The 23,467-nt window shown below is 40.9% G+C and overlaps 1 protein-coding gene across 1 annotated transcript in view; it reads left to right on the forward strand.

Annotated features, from left to right (window-relative positions):
• Window positions 1-14,182: 14,182 nt before the first annotated feature.
• LOC121958200 (growth factor receptor-bound protein 10-like) overlaps window positions 14,183-23,467 on the forward strand; it is an 81,299-nt gene continuing 72,014 nt past the window's right edge. The window contains exons 1-2 of the mRNA XM_088090326.1: window positions 14,183-14,413; window positions 19,895-20,001. Coding sequence (XP_087946452.1) covers window positions 19,951-20,001 — 51 coding nt within the window. The 5' untranslated portion in view covers window positions 14,183-14,413; window positions 19,895-19,950. The remainder of the gene's footprint in view (window positions 14,414-19,894; window positions 20,002-23,467) is intronic.

A 23,467-nucleotide genomic window follows, 5' to 3' on the forward strand; every position in this document is an offset into this window, starting at 1 on the left:
TATTTTGAAAATTTAACTCTTTAACCCCTTTAGATAACTTGCTTCCTCCCTTTGTGTGTTTCCCGCCAGTGTGATTGTCTGCCCCGCCCTGAGTGTTTCCACCTGTTCCCCTTTACCTTGTGTATAGTCTGCGTCTCCCTTTGTCCTGTGCCAGTTCATCTTGTCTAGTGTGTCAGTCAACCAGCGCTGTTTCTATTCCAAGTTCCAAGTCAAGTCAGGTTTTGTTTGTTGTTTTCTCTAGCTCTAAAGTCAGGTCAAGTGCTGTGTTTTGTTTGCTACTTTGTTTGCTCGAGTTTTCTAGTGGTTGTAGTTTTTCCTCATTCAAGTGATTTTCTGTTCTTTAGTGTTTATTGTGTTTTTCCCTCAATCCAGTGATCTTCAGTTTTTGCCATTCCTCTTTTAGAGTGATTTTCCGTTGTACTTTGTTAAATAAATTGTTTGTTTGATACTTTTGTCTCTTGAGTCGTGCACTGGGGTTCAAGTCTTAGTTCAATCGTGACAGATTATATCCCAATCCCATGTGGAGGAAAGTTGTTGTTTACATTTGACACATGTTTACATTTGAGAGCTTTGAACGGGCTAGCTAGCAGCTAGTTAAACAGAAGTTGCAGAAGGGAGAGTTTACAGACCAGTGAGTAGATTTCCTCATCCTGATGAGCGACTTGCAGCCACACGCTACCACAATTCAAGCCAACCACAAAACGAACCACCAGGACTTACAAAGTAGACACAAGAGCCTAAACATTTGCTAATCAGCACTAAACACAAAATACAGCTTGCATTACATATTGCAGGTGTGTAGTCATAAACCAAAGTACTGAACAAAATCTAAAATCAAATTTAATGGCTTGTAGCTGTTAATGTTACATCTTTCTCTTTCTCCAAATCTGTTATGTCTCTGCTAGAATACTGCTTAAACACAATGTGTAAAGCAATCAAATGTATGTAAAGTCAGAGCATCACCAAAACTGTTAGATTACATAAATGTTCTTTAACAAATTTTATTACAGTCTGTCCAATAGTTGCAGAGGCGTTCACTCAGAAGCAAAAATAACAGTCTCCTTGTACTCAAGAAAATGTTAAGGCATCACCAAAGTTATTAGTGTAGTATCTTTTTGAGACCATGAATATCTGGAAAAAAGTTCATGTCAATTCATGAAATATCTCAACAAAGTGTTGAATTGACACTGTGGACTGACAGACCGCGTTGCCACACTACCAGCACAGCCAAAACAGAATTGATCATCCCTCCTACCAAACCCATTTCTGTATGATATTATGTTTGGAGAAGAAGCGGCATTCCAACTCGGAGGTGATCATCAATAAAAAACAGCAGGTTGTCAACAACAGCTCTCAGACCACCAAATCACAGACATTTTGTCCACACAGGCACACCCACAAACACAGACGCACACAATGAATCACCTACAAAACATGCTGCAAGCACACGTTGTACCCTGGAAGCGATGACACACACACATAAACACACACTAGGATACACAAGAAAGTCAGGATGACCCAGTTCCATGTGGCTGGACTCTGGAGTTTTGTTTACTCTGCGGAGGTTTCCAAATGGTCACAACACACTGAGTTTTTAACCCAATTATTTATGGCATTTTAATAGTGTCACACATCAAAACACACACTCGGACAGGGGAGTGCTTTGATGTAGCTCTTCAGCCTGTTAAGCATCCCATTTAAGCATACTATACACTGTATTTACAACTGGAGACCATTAAGACCATGATGGTAGCGTGAATAGTGGTGTGCGTGTTTGTGTATGTGTTTGTGTGTGTATGTGTGTGTGTGTGTGTGTGTGTGTGTGTGTGTGTGTGTCCAAGTTGACCTCCTCAGACCTTGAGAGACCCAGATTCCACCACATCTGGGATGTTTAACTATTTCCCAACCAGGGTCAGTGGAGTTTTTACGTAACAGCCACGTTTCTCCTATGTTTTCAAAACACTGTGCATGAGTGTTTGTGCGTCTGACCTATTTCAGTGGGAAGCATCAAGCTGTTTCTGTTGTCTATTGCATAACTCTATTAGATTTAACCTATGAATGCAAACAAACAGAGCAGTGGGGCTCACCAGTCATCGGACCAAGCCAGGCCTTTGCCTTTAAAGTTTGTTGGCTCTCCTTGAAGACACTGTGCTTTGAAGTTAGAGCCCATGAGTGGTATTCAAAGCTGTGCATTCAAACAGACCTCAGATAATCCCAAAATCTTCTCTAACTGAGCCTTGTTATCAGTAAGTAAGTTGAAGGCAGAAAATTTAAATTTCCCCTAAAGTAACAAATTATTTAAAAGTGTCAAATGAAGGGACAGTATTTTTTCTTTACACTGTATTCTTTCATTATACTGACATTTTTCTTTAGATATTTTTTGATTGGATTTAGTATAGCTAAAATTTGTAATGACTTCAATTGCTGACACCCTTTCACTATGAGGGAAAAATATCAAAATGTCCACAGAAACTCAACACTCAAAGCAGTCCTGCAGCATAATGTATTTCTTCACTGTCCATCTGCACACTTGGCTTGTTGCAGACATTAGTAGTGTAGTCATAATTGGGCTAAACACATACGTCTTGTGTTAAGCTCTTGCCCTACTTGAAGCTCAGCTGGATGTAGGGTCTTCAGTGATGTGAAATACAAAGTTGTCTTGCTTGAAAAATATAGTGTCAGTTATCTGGGTCCAGAGATAATAACCTCAAGGATGAAGAACAGCTAGTCCCGCTACCTTGACTTCTTGATCCATATGGTTCCATTGTAATGTAGGAAAGACAAACAAAACAGAGAAGGCCTGAAAAAATCCACTGGAGTTCCTGGTAATTTCTGAACAAATTTAATGATGCACAGTGATTGTGATGATGATCCTGTAATAGACTGTGTAGCCACCATGACATTGCCCATGGGATCTTGGATTTTTGGAGCAAAATTGACCATATTTTCGCTAGAAAAAAAAAATGTAAAACCATTAAAGCAAAAATGTACTTACAGGAAAAACTGAATATCAAACTTCTTAGAGGGTGTTTTCATACAACCTTACACTGAACAAGACCTTTTTTAGGTGCCCAAATCATTACAATTAACTTTCATGAAATGGAAACACAGCAACAGCTGAAGAGACCAAACTTCTTGTACCAGGTTGAAAATGTTTATTTCTTGTGTAAAGATGAGGGGGTTAGGATGAAGATTGCGTTGGACACTCTATGCCGCCTGTGAGTCAGTTTCTAATTTCTAAGGAAGAAAGCAGGCCATTTGACTGCATTTGAACAGGATCCCCCTTGTAATTCCACAGTCTACTGGTAGCGGGGGCCGTAAGAGGCCTGTTGCAAAGCACGTTCCTCCACAGGAACCCACGAGGAAGAGTGAGCTATGAGCAGGCAGAAAAGAAAACTGACTCAAGAAAACAATGTTTTCCAGGCAAGACAGGACATGGACTGTCTTTTTGGGGAATTCAAATGCAAACCTATATGTTTAGAGTGCCTGCAAACAAAATCAGTCATGAAGGACTGCAACTTGAGTCTCCACTACATGCACAAAGACAAATATGACAAGCACACCAAAGCTGCCGCGGCAGCCACCATGGCTGACCTCAAAGGAACGATACACTGACAGCAGAGCCTTTTTACCAAACCCACGACTACACAGGAGGCATCTCTCAAGATGTCTTATGTTGTTTCCTTTGTGCTCGCAAAAGCAAAGAAGCCCTTGTCCGACAGTGAAGCGGTGAAGCGATGTCCAGTGGAGATGACTAGAGCCTTTGGAGATCAGAACATGGGGAAAAAAAATTGAGACAGTCGCTCTCTCCCGTTGCACAGTGACACAAAAAACTTTGACATTGAAAATCATGTGGAGGGAAAGCTAGAACAAGTAATGTGTGACTGCAAGTATTCGGTGTTAGCTTTGGATGAGAGTAGTGATGTGATGGATGGGGGGCATTTAACCTTTTTATTTTTATAGGACAGTTGAAGAGTGACAGAAAAACTGGGAGAGAGAGGAGGAATGACACGCAGCAAAGGGCCACAGGCCGTACTCAAACCTTGGCCACTGCAGAAGCCTGAGGCATATGGGGCACACACTCCACCTGGTGAGCAAGAGGCCGCCCCATTATTGAATATTTTTTGAGACCACTTTGGACTGAAATGCTGGAGTTAAAATTAGTAGAATTACAACTAAATGCATTTGAAAATGAAAAATATAACTGTTGGTATAATACACTTTCAATAACAGGATATATTCTGTTCTTTTTCATTGAAATAGTTTCTACAAACATAAATGTTAATGCCAATAGTGTCAGTGTTAACTTTTGTACCATTATTGAATACTTTTTGAGATCTCTTTGCACTGAATTAGGGGTGTACCACTGAAAAATGAAGGCATTTTGTTTCTGTCTTAAGTTCATTTAATGAATAGATGTATTACAAAGCGCAATTGAATATGAAAAAAAGAAAGCATAATTAAGTACTTTTTTAAATAAATTTTTTATTTCCATTTATGAACAAACATCTGAAAACATACAAACATACAAACCTAAGACATCCAACAGAATCAGAGACAGGAAAACAAAAGGGAAGGAACTTAAGCAGGAGAAATAAATTAATTAATTAATTTAAATAAACAGGATGATACCAAACTTTAGCTTGCTTCCACACTCAGCAATATCAATTATAGTAGTCATGGTGATGAGACATACTGCAGGCCAATTCCCTGCCAAAAGAATGTAAATGAGAAGAAACATTGAAAGTATACATATGATCTTGAGTCTTGAGTCCCCTCCAGTTTATCAGCCTAGTCTGGCCCTCTGACTCTGTTGGAGAGATACTTCCCCCATTTCAGACAGAAACACCCCACTCTGTTCAAAAGTCTATAAGACAAGCCTTCCAAGGCAGCTAGTCTGCCGAAATGATTATGCCAAAGACTGACAGGGGGGGCAGAGGGGACCCTCTACTCTGAGATAATAACTTTACGCCCCAGCATCAATGCGGTCTGTACCCATTCTGCATCAGGGGCAGGAAGATCCTCAAGAAGCGTTGCGTCCCCAAGGATATACAGACTCTGGGAGAAAGGCACGTTGTGCCAGATGATTTGTCTGACATTTCTATGAATCTCAGACCAGAAGTCTTGTATTTTGGGGCAGCTCCACAATAAGGGTCAACACACCCTCTCCATTCTGGCATCTCCAACATTCTGGGGTGTGTATGAACTCAACTTTATTTAGCTTGGATGGGGTCCAGTACGCTCTGTTCAGAATTTTAAATTGTATAAGCCTGGTTCTTGATATGGTTCAGAACCTTGTAAGATGAAGGACCCAAGAGTGACACCACAGACAGGTCACAGTTGAACAAAGGGGGGTGTTTAATGAATGCCAGGGGGTAGGAGCAGGAATTGAGGGAAGGGGGGTTCCAGGAGTCGAGAAGGCTGGAGAGACAGGTGAGGCTGGTGAGAATGGTGAGGCTGGTGAGGCTGATGGCAGCAGAAGTATGGTGTAGAAGAGGAGGCGAGTGGCTGGGTAACGAGGTGAGAGGCTGGGCAGTGAGGCGTGGAAGCTCAGTGATGGAAGGCACTGGAAAAACCAAAGAATACAAGTAAGCAAGGAAATCACTTTCTTGAAGAGCAAAAAATAGACACAGGAAAAATCTCAGGAGAGACAGCCGGTCTACCACGTGTGAGGCGGAAAACAATCTGGCACCGAAGAGGAGTGAAGCCGGAGTATTTATGCAGCAGAGGGATGACTGTAGATGAGGAACAGGTGAGGATGTGTGCTGGGAGCTCCAGCACCAGGAAGCCACGCCCAGCCCCTGCAACACAGCATCACAAGGAGGGACACACCGCAGGCATGCAGGCAGAACAGTCACAAGCATACCACATAAAACACAGATCGCCACAATTCTAAGTTCCCTGGACATCTTTTTAAAGTTTAGCAGGATCCTGGCCCATTCCCTCTCGGTAAATGACACATTTAGGTCCTTCTCCCAACCCAGTCTAAAGGGGTGGATGGACTTTTGTCTGAACATATTAGAAGCATTGAATAGTAGAGCGAGGCCTCATGCCCTTTGCCAAAGACCCCCTTTATTTGTGTGATGAAGTTTATGATGGGGGGTGGTGTTGAAGGAGATCCAAAGGTTTGAAGCAATAAATGCCTGAGTTGTAAATAGTTCCAGAACTGATGCTGAGGTAGACCAAATTGTGCCTTCAGAGCATTAAAGGATTTTAGCGTATCTCCCTCATATAGGTCCCTGAGGACCAAAATCCCCCTGTCAGGCCACGGCCTCCAGAGAAATGGTGATTTCCCTATGCAGAGATTAGGGTTGTGCCATATTGAGGCTGCAATGTAGAGAAAGGGGTCAGATTTAAACATGAAAGCCATCCCATACCAATTCCATTTTTGGTGTTCAAGGATAGGATGAGTGCGTCTTAGTGGAAATGTAATGTATAGGGGGGAGTGGGCTGCAGAGAGGGCTCTCGAGGTTAAACTATGGGGAAGGGCTCTCTCAGGAGGTAGTTCCCAGTGCAACATGTGTCTGAGGCATGCATAATGATAGAGCAACAAGTTTGGAACCCCCAATCCACCTTGATCAACAGGTCTCTCGGGCATTTATCATTCCACAAGAATTTGTCAGACTGCTTGAAATATCTAAGGGGAATCTTAGTTGGAAGGGCTTAATTAAATCAGGAGGCAACATGCATTTTTATTACACTGACCTTGCCCCACAAGGACAGAAATAGGGGGGACCATCAGTTGATGTCAGTTTTGAATTTGTCTAAAAGAGGTTCAAAATTAACATGGATCAGGTCAGACAGTGATTGGGGGAATGTAATGCCCAAATATTTGCTTCCCACCATATTTGTCACCAGGCTGAAATAATGTCTGGGGACAGTAGGGAGTCAGAGCAAGAGCCTCTGATTTGGCCCAGTTTACTTTATATCCAGATATTTTAGAAAAATGATTAATGGTTTTTAAAAGGGAAGGAAGGGAGTGTTCTGGTTCCGGTATGAAAACTAAAGCGTCATCTGCATAAAGCATCAGCTTGTGACTACTACTGCCAATTTTGATACCTGGAAAGTCAGGGTCTCTGCAAATGGCCACTGCCAGAGGCTCCAGCGCTAGTGCAAATAGCAGGGGGCTTAACGGGCAGCCCTGCCTGGTGCCTCTGTGAAGCTCAAAGGACTGTGAGATAACCCCATTTGTTGCAACCGAGGCTCTGGGCTTGGTATATAAAAGATTGACCCAACCAATAAATTTCCTGCCAAAACAAAGGCCTCTAGGGCAGAGAACAGATACTGCCACTCCACCCTGTCGAAAGTCTTCTCTGCGTCCAGAGAGAGGGTCGCAGCAGAGAAGGCATCAACCCGGGAGGCTTCACTGTGAGAAGTCCACATGATGTCAATCAGACTGCAGAGTTGCGAGTTCGAATAAAGCCAACTTGGTCAGGATAGATCAAACCAGCAATCACTACATCTAACCTATCAGCTAGGATCTCTTTTTGGCATCACAGCCAATCAGGCTGACAGGTCTTTAACTTTTGCAGTCCAATGGATCCTTATCTTTCTTTAAGATAAGGGTAATAAATCGCACATTGGGGGAAAGTTGGCTTGCAATTCTGATGAGTAAAGTGTTGCATAGAAATGCCTAAAGGTCTGGTTTATCTCAGTTGGATCAGACAGAAGGTTGCCACCCTATGTTCTAATGGCTGGTATAGCACTCTGGGCCTCTCTCTGTTTGATGTCCTAGGCTAGCGTTCTCCTTGCTTTATTACCTTCTTCAAAATGTTTCTGCCTAGCTTTAAACAGGGAAAATTCAGCTTTCTGGGTCAAAATGGAGTTGAGTTTGTACTTGAGTCTTGTTAAGTTTGTCAGGTTTGGGGGAGACATGTCTTGTTTAAAGACAGCCTCAGCAATGGAAAATTCCCTTTCCAGGTCCAATTGCTAGTTGATGTTTGACTTTTTTTGAATGAGACATGTTGTATTATATAGCCTCTAATGAATGCTTTAAAAGCCTCCTATGACACGCCTGCAGAGGGGACTGATAGCAAATAGATTTCTTTATAGCGATTAATATGAGCCCTCAATAATTCCTTAAAACCTGGGTCAAGCAAGAGACTAGAGTTGAGCCTCCACCTAGGAGACTTGGTGTTGTTGTGGAGAGGGACAATGCGGAGAAACATGGGGGCATGATCAGAGAGGAGAATACTACCAATAGAGCTAGACACTATGGAGGAAATTGCAGAGTTAGAGATTAAAAAAATATCCAATCCTGGATAATGTATTGTGTGGTGGGGAATGAAAGGTGTTAATGGATACAGTAATTGCCAAGCATCACTTAATCCAGAGACCTTGCACATTTCCTGTATGCTGGAGACAGATTTGCATTGGCGCTGTGAAGGAGAGCTGCGGTCTAACACATTGTCCATGGTTTAATTAAAATTTCCTCCCATTATAACTGGGTATCCTCCATATAATTTAATTTACATTCAAGTTGCCCGAAGAACGTAGGGTCATCAGTATTAGAGGCATATACATCAGCTAAAATGATCTTATGACCCTGAATCTCAGCAAGAAGCAACAGGACCCGTCCCTCATCATCTCCACTTTCTTCTCCATCTCCTTCCTTTCCTTGTTGCTGCTTGAATGGCGTTCAGCTTGCTCTCTTGGGTCTGGAATGTTTCTTGGGTCTGGGACATATCCAGCATAAATGCTGGATATGTCCATCTGATCAGTGGAGGTGGCTCCGGCTATGCTGGAGCTGAGCGCCCGAGACGAGGGAACATTGTCTTCTTCAGCTGTTATGCTAGCTTTAGCCATGCTTTCCTTGCTAGCCTCACCATGTTTGCTAGCAGTATCATGACGTTGTAACACCAGCTTTTGCTGTTGACTGGGCATCTTGACTATAAATGTTGATCTCCCATAGATCGTATAACTAGTACTGAAGATAGAGTGATTTAAAGCTCTAAGTTTTGAAGAATAAGCTGCGTTGACTGCGGAGTCTTCGACTCAAGCTGCCATCTCTGCAGCCTTCATCACATGATTCCAACATAGTCAAGTACTTAAGTAAAGTGTAATAAATAATAAATGTTTGGGTTTTTTTTCTTTCTCTGTATTATTTGCTAATTTAGCGATGGGATTGCAGTATCTTACTAGTAGAAGTGCATGGTCACAACACGACCTCTGGTAGTGAGGATACAATTTTTGTGGCCCTCTCTTTTATCAAAGTTGCACATCCCTTAGCTAGAAACTTCAAGAAAGTCCAGTTGCCTATGATGTAGCACTTACAATTACAATGAACTGGATGACTGCGAATCTTCACCAAAAAGAGACTTTTATTGTTTCTTGCACCACATTGAATACGTTACTATGTATCGCACTTGTAAATGTTCATGCATATTTGTGACTTAAAAAGGGGTTTCCTAACAAAGAGCTAAATGAGACTGCTGAACATCATCATACCAAACGGTACTGAGCCGCAGCTTTACAGTCTCGTGGTGACAGTATAAAATCATGCAACCGTAGTATAGTTAGTTTACGACTTAACATTAGCTTCTTACTTCTGGCGATTGAATATCATAAAAGTGATGTTCATGTGTGAAAATTATCTTGCTGAATAAAAAGTGTAAGTATCATAAACATTTGATCGCTGCAGAACTCATTTTCTGCGAGAATCCAAAATGCAATGAAAAAATCCCTTAGGCTTTTTGTCAGGGTAATGCTAACTGAAGTGTCCCTGGGGCACTATATTGTGGATGAGGACTAACATCCATTGGCTGCATATTGGTCAACAATAAAAGATTGCTAAAACACTTGACCACAGTCAAATTGGTGTAAATAAGACAATTAAATAAATCTTAGCTCTTGTGAACTGGAACCATCAGAATAATATTGTACTGGATATAAAGGAGGAGAAGCTGGTACCAATTACTGTGTATGGCATAATTGAAGGCAAAGCAAGTCAAAGTAGATATTAAGTATACAGAAAAGGACAGCAGTGAACCATGTGAGGGCTGTCACAACCATAATCCACTTCTTTTCTATCCATCCACATGTCCAATATTTTCCGAGCAACTGCTGTCTTGCCAAAATATGTTGTGATTCACTTTACTTAAGCACAAAGGTCTTGTAGATCTTACTGTCCTGTATTTAACCTTAAAGGCCTTCTCATTGCCAATTCTTCACTGAACTGGGTTTGCATTGCTGATAGTGCTGTTTCCCATCAGCTGCTGTGAGTGCAGATAGTATGCTGCAGCTGCTGTAAAGACCAGGCTACTGCAAGTGCAATCTAACCTGAAAAAAATGTTAAATGTTCTATCTGATATGTAATTGCAGCCAGTACTTCGCTGAGTAGAAATGCTACAGAAGTGCTACAGATGTCTGAGAAGTTCTGCCAAGTTGTGTAAGTGAGTATAAACACTGCCATGTGATGGTTAGGGGGTTTCATACTCCAAATGTTTTTCTGGTGTACCTCCTGGTGTTGGTTTTGTAAACAAAGGCCGATGTGGAGCACTGATTCTGGAAATAGCTTGTACCTTTGACCTATATATAGAGCAGACCTTTTCCTGAGAAACTGATGAAGCCTAACACACAATATATGTGGCCTTGTGTTCACATATGTGCAGGCTCATGTTTGGTTATAGTAGTCTTTTAAATATGTCTGAGCTGGCTGTCAGAGGCAGGGGGATGATAAGAGGAGCAAGAGCCAAGCAGTCAGTAAGATACTGTTCCCTCTGGGCTTTCCCTTGGCTGTCTGTATGGCAGATAAGGTGCCCCTTTAGCTGCACATAAACGCACAAGTGAATGCTGTACTGTTATATGAATAGCTATAGGTTCAAATAAAGTGTCCGCTCTCCTTACTGGATACACTTCTCCAAGCCTCCTTCTCATCTCCTTTTAATCCCAAATGTCACTGAATACTACAGGTCTGAAAGCAGATGAGATGAAGGGTTTAGTTAACCTGCAAGAGGGTGAAACATGGGTTTGGAAATGGCTGCTGGATGATAGATAGGTGAAAGGGGAGGTGGTGTCAAGGATTATCAAACACAGTATAAACAATTTATGGCCTGTAAAAGAAGTCAAACTGCATTCGAGGCAACATGTATACATAGTTTTGGTGGGAGCTTTGAAATTGTGGCTACCTCTGCTTTTATGTTCAGTTGTTATGGTTATGGGATGAGATTCAGACTAAGGACAAAACTTGATGATGCTGAAATTCAAACTTGAGAATTATCCATATAATGACAATGGTAAATGGACTGTACTTGTACCGCCTTTTTTTTGTCTTATTGATCACTCAAAGCACTTTCACACTACATTTTCACATTTACCCATTCACACGCATTCACATCAAGGCTACTGTACAAGATGCCACCTGCTACTAAGTAATCATTCACAGGCACACACACTCCAATGATGTGGCATCGGGAGCAGTTTGCCCAAGGATATTTCAACATGTTGTCCGGGGGAACCAGGAATTGAACCATTGACCTTCCGATTAGAGGATGATCTGCTCGACCTCTGAGCCACAGCCCACAATGTCATGTGCAATATATTTTAAAAATGTGAGAAAAAAATACTCCAAAATTTACGTCATTTCTACTGTAATATTTTTTAATTAGGGGTTGTAAGCAGGGTCGTAACTACCACTGTCACAATAAAGCCTCATTTCCACTGACCAAAAGCCTGCTGACACTTGCTAACATCTAACTTTTTAGTGCAATGGGAAAGTGAACAATCTACATTCACACCCAGGTCAAATGACTTTGTAGTGGTCATTTATTTTATAGCCTCTGGCTCTGATTGGCATTAATGGAAACGCAACACCCAGGTGAATGCACTAATTTTAGTCCTTTAATTAGCAAGATGCGATTATGTTCCACCACTGCATACTGTCCATCTCCACCAAAGCAGCATTAAAACTTCTGCACTGACTTTGAAAAAGAGACTGAAAAAGTAATAGATACCTCAAGAAAAGTAAAAACGGTAACGTTTTCACAGACCTCTGTACATGCTGCTATCTACTGTTTAAGCCTACCTGTTTTCCAGCTGTGCCATCTAACAGACACACCAAAAACAAACAAACAAAAGCTATGTAAGAAACAAACAAATGCACAGAAAGGCATACTAATCTGCTGCAGAACAGTGCACATGCTCTGCTTAACTGGCAATGGGAAAGAAGTCTATAGCATGTTTACCTGTGCTTAAAAATACCACATGCATGTGCTGATATGGGTGGAATTAGTAAGACTGAGTCTGCAGCCATGCTAGCAGTTGGGCTTTGGGCTAAAAGCTAATATTTGAATGTCACCATCTTAATTTACTGCATTAGCATCTTAGCATGTAGGGGCATGGAGGGTCATTTTCTAATTGGAAGGTTTGTGGTTCAATCTCATGCTCCTCCAAAGTATCTCAATGTCTCAAAGTATCTTTGGGTAAGATACTGAACCCTAATTACTCCTGATGGCCTCTCCATCAGTGTATGTGCTTTAAAACTGAGCAGCAGGTTGCACCTTGTATGATAGCCCTGGCCACCAGTGTATGTATGTGTGTGTGAATGGGTGAATGTGGCTTGTAATATGACAGCACTTTGAGTGGTCAAGAAATGATAAGTAAAAGGGCAATACAAGTGAAGGTCCACTCCATTTAACACAAATGTAAGAAAATGTCAGTTTAATAATTAGCGCTTAACACAAACAGCTGCTTGAATATCATTAGCTTTGCAAGTATTATCATAAACCAAGGTGCTGAACAATATTTGTAGGTATCAATAACATTTGTCTGCCACAGAGCTTATTTTCTGCAATAGTATAGAATCCAATAGGTAAATCCCATGGGCTTTTTGTCAGGGGAACCATATCAGCCCACAAAAAAACTGCAATCCCTGCAGTATTCTATGCACTCTAAACTTTCAAAATCTGAACAGGTGTCTGAAATTATATTTGTAACTCCTCTGTTATGACTGTAATATACCTGCAGGAACTTTAGAGTTTGGCTGTTTTGTTAGTGTGCTGGTATAAATGAGCGATGAGATGTGACATGAAGAGCATATGCTGTAGTTTACAGTGCAGGTACACACTGTGGGTCTGCAGTTGTAACACAAGGTGGATAGATGTCACTTTTAGGTCACAGAGGACCACCCCTCCCCACTTGAGGGGTTAAAATCAGGTCTTGACCACGCTATAAAAAAATGTCAACTTTCACAGTTACTTTGAGTCTTAAAAAAGTGAAAATGATCTTTTTCGTTAATGCTATAGTAAATCTGTTTCCATTGACTTAACTACCCTTTCAGCTTTTGATATCTGGAGCAAGAATAGGTTCTTTGTAATATAGTAGTCATATTATATATAATATGGACTAGTATTAGTGCCTTATTTTTGTGGCATAGACGAGGAGCCTGTTGCTAAAATAAGATACACAAATCAATTTTTCTCTATTTAAATGTGTAGATATGAACATATGCTTATATGTGTGAATGCTTCATATGCTGATCAAAAGCTACAGTGATAATACTGGTATCATAGGAAACTAGCAGATGTGAGGAATCCATTGGGGCCAACCAATGCTAACTTCTCAGGAAGGAGGGGATAACAACCACTCCCAAGTTAAGATGAATTTTGGCGATGGAAAAACAGCATGACCATTTCATGGGGGTCCCCTGACCTCTGACCTCAAGATAACTAAGTGAAAGTGGGTTCTGTGGGTACCCATGACTCTCCCCCTTTACAGATGTGCTCACCTCATGTTAGTCCCTTGCAGTTTTTTGCTGTCATTTGATTCCTAATCAAGACAATCTGATAAGAACTGCTCACCATGGATTTGAAGATGTGTTTAAAAAAACTGCAATTAACTGCGATTAACTATTAAAGTTCTGCAATATATATTAACTGAAAAACATAGACTGTAAATAATGTCTGAGAAAAAGTGAAAGCGATTTTTAGATGAGAAGGTCATTGAAAACTTGTTGAGGATGAATAATTATTCTAAACATGAGATTTAATAACTCTACCAACAGCTTGTAAAAAAAAAAGGGGGGGGGGGTGGCGCTGTTTTTTGTAGTGTGCTATTGTGAGCAGGGCGGGGCGGAGAAAGGAGGTTTCCTACAGCGAGAGTGTGTGCGTGCGTGTGAATGTGTACGCGCGCGCGGAGAGCTCGAGCGAGAAGAGTCAGCTGGTGGAAAAGTGCAGGTTGAGAACAGTGCATGTGTGTGCGTTTATGTGTGTGTCCGTGTGCAAAGGAAAGCACCTCGAGGGGGTGGGAGGTGGCGGTGACTGGGGGACAAGGTGAAGGCAACAGAACAGCGGACAGAGTTTTCTGGGGGAAGCAGTTTGTGTGGAGATCCAGACGAGGACAGTCGAAGCGCGCCGGGTGCTGCTTCGCTGCGCGTCGTGGACACGATTGTTGAGCTGCGTGCTGCCCTTTGATTACCGTAAGCACTGGTCTTATTTGTTTGGAAACTCGGCATAGAAGGCATACGGTTTAACCCAGTGTCAGACCCGCTGCTATCAATGGTCATGCAGATGGATGCAGAGGAGGGGAGACGCTTTTCAACTTACTTTACCAACGCTTTAGTGATATTTTTAGCTTTGGCATGAGTCACCGTCGATCTCTAAAAGTATGTCAAACGACTGTAGGTAATATCAGAGAGACTGACATACAGAGCATGCATCTCTGCAGTAGACTTTCTGAAGATCACTAGCTGGAATTCATATATATACTGTATTCATATACTGTATTTGTGGAGGTGGGGGGGGGGTATTGAAACTGTTTATTCTGTTGAAACTATATTATATACCGTACATGGTGGTACTTATCTGTTGAAACTATATTATATACCGTACATGGCGGTCAGCATCTCCCCAGTTTGGAGAAGCAGGCTGGGAGTCAGAGAGACGAGGCAATGTACTGTTGTGGATGGGTCAGCAAAAATGTATTCTATTAACATCACTGAACACAGGAGCTGCTGGTCTACTGCTGTCTCAAACAGTTGTTTCGTTTGTGTCATTGTGTGACTTTAGTATTTAAAATGGTTAGTTTTGATTTACCAAAGTCACACAATAACACTTACTAACTGATTTAAGCATCAGTAGAGCAGCAGCTCTCGCTTAAAATAACTGCTTTTCTTAACCCAGGCAGTCTTTTGGCACTGCACCCAAAATGTGCTTTTCAAAATCAAGCTTTATAAAATATTATACATTAATATTATTTTCTACTTTCATTGAGTCAGTTTTTGTACCAACATTAGTTATTGTAATAATAATAATTATTATAAAATATTCATTAATTTTCAGAATTTTAACCCTTTAAATTCTAGGTTTTTGTCATGATGGCACTGTTTTTAGATGTTAAATCAAAAAAATAATTTATTTTCAATATACTACATGCAGCTGGGATTGGCTCCAGCCAAAAGTGTGTGAAATACACCAAACAGTCCTTAAGGGTTGATGGAGTCTGGTGGCTTTATTAAGAGCATAGATGTGGAAATAAGGCCATTAACAGCTTCCATTTCAAAACAGGCTGTCTGACGGAAAGGTAAAGCAGTGGAAATACTCTCAATTTAGCCTTAACTTAATGTGATATAGATTTTCTTTTAGATGGAACTTTCATGTTGCTGACCCCTCCACAGCAGCACTTTGCTTAGCTAACGTGTCAGGCTGCAGCCTGCTTCTCCAAACTGAGAGCACACCGACTTACATCTACTGTATGTAACACACTGACTATGGATAAGTACCCCATACAACCCCACTTCAAATAATCCAAACTATCCCTGTAACACAACTCCTCCTCAATCAGTCTAGCTGCTCCATCGTGTCAAACAGCCTCTGTGGTGACTGTTTCTTCTTCTCACTGTAGCTGCACTTTGGTTTCTTCCACTAATTGCTACTTTGTAAGGGAGTTATCTGAACCCATCCCACAGCACATGCAAGAAGAATGACTGCAACAAGGAGGATAAACTGAGAGAGAGTGTGTGTGTGTGTGTGTGTGTGTGTGTGTGTGTGTGTGTGTGTGTGTGTTGATGGTCTGTCATAAAGCTCCATTAGCTGTGGCTTAATGTAGGCTAATCTCTGCACGCTGCTAAACTTCCTCCTTACTTCCCTCCTGGTGCATAAAGAAGACTGCACATCTATTTAAGATCAGGCAACATTAGGGCCTTTAAGAGGCCCTGTGTGGCAGAGTTACGCTACTTTCTGTAAAGGACAGGTGCAGATGGATAGTTCGCTGTTTAACACTGTCACTGGTGAGGTTGCAATGCAGTCCTTGTATTTTTTTGACAATATCCGCATCTTAGCTCAATTCTACTTGGAAAGATGTAGAAGTGTGGCATGTTGTATCCATACACACACTCACTCGTGTGGCATTATTAAGTTGCTCTCCTTTCTGTTTAATTCTCTAGATCTTCCTGTATGACCAGTAAAGCTGAATTACTCCCTTTCTTTGCAGGAGGAACCACAAATGTCAGCAAATGTCAAGCACTCGGAGCTTTGGCTTCTCTTTCAGGCCTATTAGCCACACATACAATCAGCCAAGCTTGCCCTTTTGGGCAGGCAGCAGTTTGATTGGTGTGAACACAAACATGAGCCTGTGCAAGAACGTGTGAGATATAAAAGCGGTCACAATAAAAAAAATAAAAAAATAGAAAGTGTATAATTATCAGGAGCAGAGAGGCTGTGACTATGCACACGCATTTAGACGCACATTCTCACTCAGCAGAGCGACCTAAAGATAGCAGAGCCCCAGTGGAAACAGTAATTAGTGGGGTGAAAAGAGAGGGAGAAGAGAGGAGGAGGAGGAGGAGGAGGAGGAGGAGGAAGAGATATTGTTTGAACCATCTGATATCTGTTATATAATGACCAGTACAATGGAGACATGCTGGGAGAGAAAGCGAAGACAAACCAGCAGAGTCAAAGAGTGAGTGGAGCTATTTAGTGAGAGAGATGCAGAGTTCGTGTGTGCGTGTGTGTGTGTGTGTGCGTGTGTGTGTGTGTAGATTCAGTTTGCTGAAGCTTTGTTGGAAGGAGTATCAGTTGCAGCACTTTGCTGAAATGTGTATGTGGGCTGCAGAAATATACATCTTAAGTTATTTCTTCCTTTGTGGAGCATTAGCATTTCTCTTGAATTGAGAGAATGAGCTGGATGACATGTCTGAAATGTTATTGCAGCTTTCCATGAATTCGAGTGGGTAGATAGGGGTTAGAGAGCAGTTGATCTTATTTTGATATGATCAGGGATTTTCACCAACAGGTGAGGGGTTTCCAACCAAAACAATTAGATGTAGATAGAAATCGGATTCAATAAACGACACAGTTGAAGGCCAAGGACCCCGTTTGTCCTCATGTTTAAGCACTTGGAATTAATTTTGGGGCGTAGCTGCAAGCTGTATAATTGTTTTTTTAACCCTCTTAAAGGGATAGCTTGGATTTTTTGAAGTGAAGTATATGGGGTATTTATCCAGAGACATAATATTACAAACAGTAGATGTCAGTGGGAATGCTTCCAATTTGGAGAAGCAGATGGTAGTACCACCAATGACGAGAAGGACTTATAGCCGCCTAGAAAAATCAATATTAATACATACATATATTAAAGTTTATACTACTGGTGCTACATTTTCTCAGCCGTAGAACGTCCGTGTTCCTATGCGTAAGTTTAACAGTGCTGCCCAGCATATTACACTGCAAGTCAGCATTTCTGCTCAGGACTTGCTGTTGCAGGATCTGACTGAAAGTAAACTTTTCTCAAGATTTCAAAGATGGTGCATGCTCCAAATAAGGATTAGCAGTGGGCAGCTGCACTGAATATTGTGATCAACACTCCATAGGGCACAGTACATTTACATGATGTTAGAAAAAGTCAAAAGTCGAATAGCATATATTTGTAGAAGAAAGCCAGAAAAAAAGAAGAATGAAAGAAAACAAACCAAGACAAAGGTAAAAAGTAAAGGGTAGAGAACATATGAAATGTATAGTGCCGAAAAGTTATCCATGTTTTCAGCGTTTGACATGCAACCTGTTTGACGCTTGCTAACTTGTTTAATATGTGACATAATAGTTCAACCAAAGAAGGTCCAATAGCAGCTAGCTGAAAGGGGGCATAGCTCTACCAACCATGGAGTCAGAAATACTTCAGTCAATAAATGGATTCTCTCCTGGTGTTTGTATACTGGGATAAGGACTGTGGTCCAGTTAAATGGCCTAATCGAGATATAGCTCCATCTGACTATGCATGGAAACGTATTGACCTAGACAACACAGCGTTTGCTGTGAACATTCTCTCAAGAGGAAATCATGAAAGTACCATCAAATAAGCAAGAGAGACACTTACTTAAGAGCACTGTTGTACCCAATCATCTGGTAAAATAATACTAGAAATCTACAAATAAATGAAGGGACTCGCCAAACAACCAATAAAGTGTGAAGAGATAGCATCCTCTGATTTAGAAATATACTAATGTTGTGTTGTAACCAAGTTCTACTCATGGCAGCTGTAACTTCCAGGGTCCATGATCAGAGGTTTACAGTTTACACTGTTAGCTTGTGCTCTTTCTGGGCCTCCAGTTTTTACAGACATTTCCCCTCTTTTTGGCCCATAAAGTCTACTCTGATTCATAATATATCCCTTTGACTCAGCAATCAATGGTATTTTGTTGTTGCTATCATAATTACTTAAATTTCATGCAACTTCGCTACATCTCAGAAATATTACACACGTAATAATAAAGCTGGCAGGTTTAAATTTAGGAAATCGATTCTCCCTGCTGTTGTGAAAATTGCAATAATAGAGAGGTGCAATAATAGTGTAGTGGAAGTATGAAGGTAAATAAAATTCAGTTGCATGAAATAAAAGTAGTTTGCTTCCTCTAACTGAAATTAATTCAAGCAAGTAGCCACTATCACATTCACTTTCCGATGTGCATAACAAAACAGATCTCATTAAATTGGTTCAGAATTAAGCGAGATACAGTCGATTTTGTAGTGAAATCTCTCAGTACACATGTTTTTGTTACCTAGGGGATCGCGACCTCCCCAATATGATGCCCGTGCATCTGCACGTCAAACAGGGAACGTGGTATCTATGTTCCTATATCAATTCCCCAGTCTGCTTCTCCAAGTCTAAACTAGTCTAAACTATCCCTTTAAAGGCAACTTGCATCAACAATATCCCTCTATAATGCAAAACAACATGATTTTCATAAGCATCCAAGCAACACAAGACAGAACAGCTCAAAAAGGATATTTATTTCAGCGTGTTTATCCTCAAACACACACAAATGCATAACTTCCTTCTGCTTACTCACAGCAGATAATGCTGCCCAGTGCAGTGGGAATAGCCAACTCATATTTCAAGCCCCTTCAGAAAGACTCTCCCCCTCTTCTCCCCTTTTGCCGTCCCCTTCAGTCTGCAGGTGGTGAGTTTTGCTAGCTCAGAGAGGGTTTCATATTTAGTCTTAAGCCCCAGGCTTTGTTTGGGAACTGACTTGTGTGTGTGTGTGTGTGTGTGTGTGTGTGTGTGTGTGTGTGTGTGTGTGTGTGTGTGTGTGTGTGTTTCATACACAATGGCTGTGTTTACATTGGATTCGGTGTGCACATGGACGCACATTCATTTGCACATGCAGGCTTTGTCTCCTCTTTAGCAGACAGACGAGTGTAGGGTTTTTGTGTCTTGTCCTAAGGTTACCAAACAGATACCAGCTTCTATAAAGTTGTTGCATGGTGTTTAGTAACAATCACTCATTTGGGATGGTTTGTTTGATTCACCTTTTTGTTAGTTATTACTATGTTACTTTATTTTTATCCATCATCATTCGGTCCTGTTTTTGAATTTGTATTTCCTCTTGTAATCCTTGTTCAGCCAGCTGAGTGATTCATTCAGTCTCTTTTCTGTGCTGTGTGTCTGTCTCTGTCATGATCAGGGTGCTGGTGAGACTAGAGGGTGTCATTCCCCCAGAGGGAACACTGAAGGAACACCATGGCCTTAGCGGGATGCCCTGACTACTTCTTACGTCACTCAAACTACCAGGTAAATATTTCTTGTGGTGCATGTACAGTATGCGTCCTTGTCAGCAGTGGATGATTTCATTTTTATTTATTTTTTAAATTTTATTTTAATTGTTTGTAACAACATAGCATAACTGCAGTACAATCAGCATGGAATTACAAATATATAAAAGCTTGCATTTTGTCCATGGTGCTTTTATTAGTAAGGTCCTAGCTCATTTCTGGCAGGAAGTGTTGATGGCAACAAACTAACAGCTCTCCTGTTCAAATATTACTAATATCTGTAAGTCTCACTGGTGCTCCTAAATGCTCACTCATTAAGTTAGTCTGTTACCACAGGGCTGTAAAATGTGATGATTTATTCTCTGTAAGCTGGAAACAAACTAACAGCTCTCCAGTTCATATATATTAATAGTTTTTGCAAATCGCATTAGTGATCCGTGGTTGCAAAATGTGACTAAATAGTCAGGGTCTGGAGCTCTGCAAAAGCCCTGCTTTGTGTGTGTGTGTGTGTGTGTTTGTGTTTCTGTGTGTGTGTCTGTGAGAGGCAGAGAGCCATAGAGAAGAGAGCCAGAGAACCATAACGCTGGTAGCTTATCAAAACGTGTGCCAATTTATACTCAGTGTTCATGATATGGTAATTATACATGGCACATGGAACAAGCCGCAATACGTCAAGTATATTCGATATGTTGCCCACACCTAGATGAACAACAACTTCAGTCTTGTCTGAATTCAACATCAAGAAATTATGGCTCATCCAGGCTTTTATGTCCTTAAGACATGTTTGAAGTCTAGATAGCTGATCAGTTTCATCTGGTTTCATAGATAAATACAATTGCATATCGTCAGCATAACAATGAAAATTTATAGAGTGTTTTCTAATAATGTTGCCTAGAGGAAGCATATATAAGTAAAAAGGATCGGTCCAAGCACAGAACCTTGTGGCACTCGTAAGCAGACCTTAGTATGCTTGGAGGATTGATCATTGATGTGAACAAATTGGGAATGATCTGATAAGTAAGATTTAAACCAGGTTAGTGCTGTTCCTTTAAGGCCAATTAACTGTTCCAGTCTGTGCAGCAAGATTTGATGGTCAGTGGTGTCAAAAGCAGCACTGAGATCTAAAAGGATTAAAACAGAGACCAGACCTGTGTCAGAAGGGATAAATAAGGCGTTATTAATTTTTGCAAGTGCCGTCTCTGTACTATGATGAAGTCTGAAGCCTGACTGAAAGTCCTCGAATAAACTATTATCTTGGAGAACGTCACAGAGTTGATGAGCAACCACTTTCTCAAGGATTTTAGAAATAAAGGGGAGATTATATTCGGTCTATAGTTAGCTAAAATCTCAAGATCAAGAGTGGGCTTCTTTAGAAGAGGTTTATTGACAGCTACTTTAAAAGACTGTTCCAGGCCTTGCTGCCATATCCAAGCTACCTGAGTCCGGGGTCAGGTCAGTTAAGGTGATGGATGGTGATGGATTCTAAAAGCACAGGTGGAAGTTTTAACTTTAACGATTGTGAGCCAGCATTAACAATAGCAATGCTTCCATTATTACTATTATTATTTGCACCTCTGGCTGACGGCATGGTGGCTGTTGCCTCACAGCAAGAGGGTCCCTGGTTCAAAACCCGGTTGGAATGGGGTTCGGTCCATGAGCGGGGGCCCTTCTGTGCGGAGTTTGCATGTTCTCCCCGTGTCTGCGTGGGTTGTCTCCGGGGTCTTCGGCTTCCTCCCACAGTCAGGTTGATTGGTGTCTCTAAATTGCCCTTAGGTGTGACTGTGAGCGTGTGTGGTTGTCTGTCTATATGTGTTGGCCCTGCGATAGTCTGGCGACCTGTCCAGGGTGTACCCCGCCTTCCACCCGATGACAGCTGGGATTGCTCCAGCCCCCCCGCGACCCTTGCGAGGACAAGCGGTTACAGAAAATGACTGACTGACTGACTGACTGACCTCTGGCTGAAGTCATGTATCACCTTGGTAGGAGAAAAATACCTTTCGTGGTTCTCATTATTCACAATGGACAAACAATAACAATGGAAAAGTAATAGTATTATACCAGCTTATCACAGCAGAAAAGTCTGACCTTCATTTCATTTCTTAAAAAAAAAAATACTGGCTCAGGGTTTGGGTTAAAAAAAAACAGTGTGTAACTTTTCAGGAGTTTGCCTTTTTGTTCTGTATGTGGAACAAAAAAATTACCCAACATTCATTTGCATTTGCATATAGTACTGTCCTGTGTGCATGCTAATGCTGACGCATACACTGTGTTTGCCAAGTATTCAGAGGTGATTGCTATTATCCAAAGTGGTATCTTGTCTGAAATATTAGTATTAGCTCTGGAGCTACCGTATATATATATATATATATATATATATATATATATATATATATATGAAACAATAAACAACAAAATATAAAAATAAAATAATAATAATGCATTTTTAGAAAAAAGTAATTCTAAGAAAAAAACCACAAACAAGAAATAAAATAAGAAAGCACATAAAACAAATTCATATTCCCACATACATATGCACTACAATTTACTCTGATCTGCAAGCGGCAGGTTAGCTTTCAGACACCAATAGAGTGTGTAAATGAGTCTCATGCACATGGTTTGCCTTGATCTGTCCACGTCAGCAATGAACTTTAAGTAGGCACTCCACTTAGCCACATATCTCTCAGTCCTGTCTGTACAGCTGAAAGAGATTTGTTCACACTATACAACTTTTGCAAACTCTTTAAACCTCTCCTTAAAAGAGGGCTCACCTTGTTTTCCCCAGCTACTTATTATCATTTGCTCTTCCACCATTATACTGTGCCTCTCTGTTACTACTACTAGCTGCTAGCTTTGTCAGCCTGTCATTTAGTGCAGGCCTTTAGCACACAGTGGATGTCATATTAGTGGGGATTTTTTTACCAAGAACCAAACAGTCCATTTGTGGACTGGCAAACAACAACAATTACCTAAAAGAGGCTGGAACGCTATATGGAGCTGAGGAGAAATGCAGAGTCGGTGGTAAAACTACTGTGTGCTCTTCGTTATAAGTAACACTGTGCATGTAAGGGACTGTTCTTTATCAGATTATTTATTTATCTTTATTTTTGCATTTATTTGTTAATTTTGTTTATTTGACTCCCCCAAAGCCACAGATATTTTTGAGCCTTTCTGAGTGACTGGAGGAAAATTCACAAACCTACCTCCACCCTAAATTATTTATTAGATTTTTAAAGCTTTGCCTGCGATGTTAGAATGTTGAAGTTGAAGACAAAATCCTCTCCTACTGTGCATATTGGTTAGTTTGTGTAAACTGTTTTGGGTGTTTTTTGCCAAATTTCAAAAGAGACATGTAGGATAATTTTGATATAATTTTGATTTTGATCAAGTATCAGTATTTTAATCTCAGATTTTTTTGTTTTTGTTTTTTGTTTTGTAATTTTTCTTGCAATTTTTAAAGAAAAAAACTTTTCTTTAAAAGTCAGCCA

Source organism: Plectropomus leopardus, chromosome 17 (assembly GCF_026936395.1).
Source record: "Plectropomus leopardus strain MGB_pleo_1.0 chromosome 17, ASM2693639v1, whole genome shotgun sequence".
Lineage (NCBI taxonomy): Eukaryota > Metazoa > Chordata > Actinopteri > Perciformes > Serranidae > Plectropomus > Plectropomus leopardus.